The sequence below is a fragment of the Ipomoea triloba genome, chromosome 12 (genome assembly GCF_003576645.1).
Source record: "Ipomoea triloba cultivar NCNSP0323 chromosome 12, ASM357664v1".
Classification (NCBI taxonomy): Eukaryota; Viridiplantae; Streptophyta; class Magnoliopsida; order Solanales; family Convolvulaceae; genus Ipomoea; species Ipomoea triloba.
The window spans coordinates 8,604,240-8,611,083 of record NC_044927.1 but is presented as its reverse complement, the minus strand read 5'-3'; the positions used below and the strand labels follow the sequence as shown (position 1 = coordinate 8,611,083).

General features: G+C 34.2%; 1 protein-coding gene across 1 annotated transcript; it reads right to left on the bottom strand.

Annotated features, from left to right (window-relative positions):
* Nucleotides 1-3,617: 3,617 nt before the first annotated feature.
* LOC115999309 lies at nucleotides 3,618-6,296 on the bottom strand. Its single transcript, XM_031239165.1, has 2 exons — nucleotides 4,050-6,296; nucleotides 3,618-3,632 (listed from the first exon to the last, which is right to left on the bottom strand). Exons 1-2 carry the CDS (start codon nucleotides 6,294-6,296, stop codon nucleotides 3,618-3,620), a joined length of 2,262 nt encoding a protein of 753 aa, XP_031095025.1.
* Nucleotides 6,297-6,844: the final 548 nt, after the last annotated feature.

Here is a 6,844-nt window from a genome sequence, read left to right as displayed (position 1 = left end):
ATAATATAAAACACAAATGTGAAACTGTTATTCAGTATCAGTTCATATACACTGCAGTTACATTTCAACACAACTACAGTTACATTTCGATCTAACTACAGTTTCGTTCGATAATATAAAACACAAATGTGAAACTGATATTCAGTATCAGTTCATATACACTGCAGTTGCATTTCAACACAACTACAGTTACATTTCGATCTAACTACAGTTTCGTTCGATAATATAAAACACAAATGTGAAACTGATATTCAGTATCAGTTCATATACACTGCAGTTGCATTTCAACACAACTACAGTTACATTTCGATCTAACTACAGTTTCGTTCGATAATATAAAACACAAATGTGAAACTGATATTCAGTATCAGTTCATATACACTGCAGTTGCATTTCAACACAACTACAGTTACATTTCGATCTAACTACAGTTTCGTTCGATAATATAAAACACAAATGTGAAACTGATATTCAGTATCAGTTCATATACACTGCAGTTGCATTTCAACACAACTACAGTTACATTTCGATCTAACTACAGTTTCGTTCGATAATATAAAACACAAATGTGAAACTGATATTCAGTATCAGTTCATATACACTGCAGTTGCATTTCAACACAACTACAGTTACATTTCGATCTAACTACAGTTTCGTTCGATAATATAAAACACAAATGTGAAACTGATATTCAGTATCAGTTCATATACACTGCAGTTGCATTTCAACACAACTACAGTTACATTTCGATCTAACTACAGTTTCGTTCGATAATATAAAACACAAATGTGAAACTGATATTCAGTATCAGTTCATATACACTGCAGTTGCATTTCAACACAACTACAGTTACATTTCGATCTAACTACAGTTTCGTTCGATAATATAAAACACAAATGTGAAACTGATATTCAGTATCAGTTCATATACACTGCAGTTGCATTTCAACACAACTACAGTTACATTTCGATCTAACTACAGTTTCGTTCGATAATATAAAACACAAATGTGAAACTGATATTCAGTATCAGTTCATATACACTGCAGTTGCATTTCAACACAACTACAGTTACATTTCGATCTAACTACAGTTTCGTTCGATAATATAAAACACAAATGTGAAACTGATATTCAGTATCAGTTCATATACACTGCAGTTGCATTTCAACACAACTACAGTTACATTTCGATCTAACTACAGTTTCGTTCGATAATATAAAACACAAATGTGAAACTGATATTCAGTATCAGTTCATATACACTGCAGTTGCATTTCAACACAACTACAGTTACATTTCGATCTAACTACAGTTTCGTTCGATAATATAAAACACAAATGTGAAACTGATATTCAGTATCAGTTCATATACACTGCAGTTGCATTTCAACACAACTACAGTTACATTTCGATCTAACTACAGTTTCGTTCGATAATATAAAACACAAATGTGAAACTGATATTCAGTATCAGTTCATATACACTGCAGTTGCATTTCAACACAACTACAGTTACATTTCGATCTAACTACAGTTTCGTTCGATAATATAAAACACAAATGTGAAACTGATATTCAGTATCAGTTCATATACACTGCAGTTGCATTTCAACACAACTACAGTTACATTTCGATCTAACTACAGTTTCGTTCGATAATATAAAACACAAATGTGAAACTGATATTCAGTATCAGTTCATATACACTGCAGTTGCATTTCAACACAACTACAGTTACATTTCGATCTAACTACAGTTTCGTTCGATAATATAAAACACAAATGTGAAACTGATATTCAGTATCAGTTCATATACACTGCAGTTGCATTTCAACACAACTACAGTTACATTTCGATCTAACTACAGTTTCGTTCGATAATATAAAACACAAATGTGAAACTGATATTCAGTATCAGTTCATATACACTGCAGTTGCATTTCAACACAACTACAGTTACATTTCGATATAACTACAGTTTCGTTCGATAATATAAAACACAAATGTGAAACTGTTATTCAGTATCAGTTCATATACACTGCAGTTACATTTCAACACAACTACAGTTACATTTCGATATAACTATAGTTTCATTCGATAATATAAAAACAAATGTAAGCCACTATCTTTTGAGATGACCTGTAGTATCAGTGACCACGGTCCACGGTATAACGACTGGTCAACTAAAGTTTTGAGAATAAGTTTCGCATGTGCAGGTTTATGAAAGTCCGATCCTATCTATATATATCTATACTATTAATAAAAATAAAATCCTCTATTTTAATTTTCAGGGTTTAAAATATTTCTATACTATTAAAGTTTGCGTGATATTGTAAAATATGATAAAAATAAAATCCTCTATTTTAATTTTCAGTTTAAAATATTTCTATACTATTAAAGTTTGCGTGATATTGTAAAATATGATAATATAATTCATATTCGTAATACAATTGTACATTAAAATAATAATACAATTCCTAATATAATATATTCTTTCTTATTATCATATTCGTAATACAATTCTAGATTAATCAAATTCTAAAAAAACTTCATGATATTAATTTTTATTCTATTAGTATATTTAATATAATTGATTAGTTAATATTTATTGAGTTATATTTATTTTTAATCATATTCTTCGCTATATTGTTTTTTTTTTAAATGATACTGTAAAAAATAAGGTTATATATATATAAAGTTGTCGCATTTATTGAGCTATTAAAAGTTAACCATCAAATGTCACCACTAACTATTAAATATTAATGTGATTATTGTACCATTCATTCGTAACTTATATAAATCACATTAATGACAAATCAAATTCCATATTTCTTCCTATTTATTTGTACCTATACTCCTATAGTCATGAAAAGTATTTCTTGATTCTTAATGCTACCTAATTCACACCATTTGCATTAAATATTCTAAAATATTTCCTGATTCTTAAATCTTCTAAGAACTTTATTTTTTTTTTCTTTTCCGTAAAATCTTTATTGCTTATAAGATCTTTTTGAAATTTAGATAAATCTGAGCCAACAATTTACAAAATAAATTTTCATAGCTTCTCATTCACCTCCAAATAAATACTTACTTTTTAGGTAGCTACATACAATATACATCAAAGCATTTTAATTGACCGTCATTTTCGGGCCTAGACTACCTATATATAGGTTTAAATTTTGAAATTAAATGGAATAAATGCTATGCAAATAAATTACTGGAATCTACACACCAGTAGAAAGAAAAACCATTCCAAACGTTCCCAACTATCCAAGCATTATATCATCATAAATTTATAAAAGAATAGGAACTCAATTTAACTAAACAGCAGGCAAAGAAGAAAAATACTATACTTATAAAATAGAATAAACTTCCAACAGCTGAAAACCAACCATCATTTCAAATTTCTAGGAAACAGCAATGTCTACGTCGCGGATATACAGCAAAATGAGAGAAAAAACTGTATACAAACACTCATTAAAAGAGTTTTGCTTTCGTACATGCACCGTACATGTATAACAAAAATAAACCAAATCTAGCAAATCTAGAAAGTGAACAAACTGCTGCTTCTACCCAACCAAGACTGCATTGATACAACCATCATCTTCGGGGTTATTTTTGTGACTAGAGCATAGTTACCTGCACATTGTAGACGAATCAGAAGTGAGACATCCAAGAATCTATATCTATACTATATATAAAAATAATATCCTCCTCCAAAATTTTCCCACCCAAACGTAGGAGCATTTTAGTAATATGGTAATTTTTATGATATAATAATATCTACTATACTAATAAGAGTCAAAGAAAGTTAGGCCTATAATGCATAGAAAAAATGGCGGTCAAATTATTAAATTAAATGAATGGTTCAGATTGTTTAGATTTATATTTTTCTTTGAAATTTCCTAATTTTTTTTGAAAACCAAATAGTGGTAGATTAAAATAATGCCGAAATGGAGTCTGGCGGGATAGAATCCCAATACAAAGAGTCAGCCTGTAAAAAGGCCGAAGCAGCGTGTGTGCACCTAGATTAGTAGACCTAGGTACATAACTAACTGAGCAATGAGTAAAAGACGACATTAAAGCCCTAGTGGCATTAATCGAAAAAGCAACATAAGAATAAAGGGCAACGTTGTTCGAACATAACAGCTGTTTGAGATTATAGCAGTCAGTGTAGACATCCACGGAAGCCAGACCACGATCTTTGAGCCAAGATAAAACCTCCTTGCATGCGAGTGACTCGGCCATGAGTGGTGAAAAACAAGCGGGGAGATGACCATTGAAGGCTGCTAGAAAACCCCCATCTGACGAGACAAGGATTGCTCCTACCGTGGCTTTCCTTGCGGCTGAGTTGAAGCTGGCGTCGAAGTAGCATTTGGGCGGTAATCCGTTTGCATGCGGCAGCGTATGTGCAGCAGCAGCAGGCAAAGGAGCGGTGTTGAGGAGCACTGGAGTCGATGGAGAATGAGGAGCTGCCAGGTGCGTTTGTCGCCATGCCGTCACCGCCGCTAGAGCGGACTGCCATACAGCCTTCGGCCGCGGCAAACACCCCTCCCAAACGGCCGAGTTGCGAGCCCTCCAAACATAATATAAAACTGCCACTGCCACCAAGATTTGTTCGTCCATTAGCACACACAAAGCATTAGAAAACCACATTGGAAAATCATTCCCATTCACACTACTAACATGCAAAGAAGATTCATGCCATACTAGTCTTGAAAAGTCACATAAAATCAATGAATGCATAATACTTTCATGCTCAAGACCACACATTGGACATGCCGGGTCCACCTCAACTCTCTTTAAAATCAGATTGGTGGTGGTAAGGAGAACATTTGAGAGGGCCTTCCAAAGAAAAGTTTTCCACTTTGCAGGGGATTTGATTTTCCAGAGATGTGACCATTTATCAAAGTCTCCTGGCGAGCTCTCAAAGTTTCCAATAGTAATTCTATAGCCCTGTTTGACCGTATAGGTACCTCCTGGGTCCCCAACCCAAAACCATGAGTCTTCATAGTCTGGGCTAACCGGAATTTTCAAAATGCGTTCGACGTCAGTGGGGCTAAAAATATCACAGAGGATGGAGTGATCCCAAGTTCCAGTATTAGGGTCAACCAGACCTGAAACCAAAGAGCCACCTAATTCATGGGGCATGTTAGTCTGAATCATAGAATTAGGACCATCAGGTAACCAGGGATGACCCCATATTAAAGTAGATCTTCTATCTCCAATTCTCCTTCTAACTCCACTGCAAATTAACTCATGGGCTCCCATAATACTTCTCCAGCAATAACTTAGGCAACTACCCAACTTTGCATCAATAAACGAGGTCTTAGGAAAGTATCTAGCTTTATAAGTTCTTGTCACCAGAGAGTCTGGTCTTGTAAGGAAGCGCCAGGCCTGCTTACCCAGCATAGCTAGATTAAAAGCCCTTAGATCCTTAAAACCCAAACCTCCGTAATTCTTTGGAATGCATAGACGGTCCCAGGCCTTCCAATGAATACCCCGTTCACTGCCCGAACTCCACAAGTACCGATTCATGGCCCGCTCAATAGATTGACAGACCCCATCTGGAAGCAAGAAGACACTCATGGAGAAAGTAGGCATTGATTGGGCCACACTTTTGAGTAGAATTTCTTTACCAGCTTGTGAGATTAATCTTTTGTTCCACGAACCAAGCCTCTGCTTGATTTTATCCTCAATGTAGGAGAAAACAGCCTTCCTATTTCTCCCTATAAAAGATGGCAAACCCAAATATTTGCCAAAGTTGGGTGCCTGAGTAACCCCCAACACTGATGCCACATCTTCCCTGCAAACCTCAGAGGTATTCCTACTAAAGCATACACTGGATTTATGGTAGTTCACCGCTTGACCAGACATACTCTCATAGATATTAAGAGAATTTCTAATGACTTCCGCCTCATGGATGGTAGCTTTCAAAAACAGAAGACTATCATGTGCAAAAAACATATGTGAAACCGGCGGTGCACCTCTGGCAACCCTGCACCCATGAAAATCTCCCCGGGATTGGGCCTGCTGCAGTAACAAAGAAAGTCCTTTTGCACAAATGATAAACAAATATGGCGAAAGGGGGTCACCCTGTCTAATCCCACGAGTGGGAATGACTTGACCAATGTTTTCCCCATTCACCAGAAAATTGTAGGATACAGTGGTGACACATAACAAAACCAACTGAACCCACCTTTCAGAAAAACCCAATGTTACCAACATTTTACGGAGAAACGTCCACTCCATACGATCATAAGCTTTCTCCATGTCAAGCTTGAGAGCAGCCCACCCAACCATACCAGTCTGCTTCCTGTTGAGATAGTGACCCAACTCCGCAGCAATCAGAATATTTGAAATTTCCTAATTTATTCTTACTTATATGATTATCGTTAAATTTTCAATTAAAAATTCTCTTTTCCGTTAATATTCCGTTAACTTTTAACTTACCCATTAATTTCAATAAGTAAGGTTTTAGGTTCGAACCTTATAACATTATTTTGTATTATAACTTTGATATTTAATTACAAGATAGTGTTAAAAGAACACAATGAACAATGTAGTGAATATAATTAATTAATGAATTTGAAGGTAATGAATCTTTGTATTGTAGAAAATAAAGATAATATAACTAATGAAATTATATATCTGTTTTAATTTTTTGATAATAAATATTTTTTCTTTTGAATAAAGGCATTGTAGACCTTGAATTCTAAATTAAAGAAATGCATATGTATTATATTAATTTTTTGTTGTAACTACTAATTTATTTAATTTAATAAGTGTATTAGAGTGTGGTACTTATTTCTCAATAATATACTATAACATATTCGTAGTATATGTTTAAC

What these genes read in the sequence shown, in the direction of transcription:
- LOC115999309 (XM_031239165.1), bottom strand. Translation starts at nt 6,296, where the DNA reads ATGGTTGGGTGGGCTGCTCTCAAGCTTGACATGGAGAAAGCTTATGAT.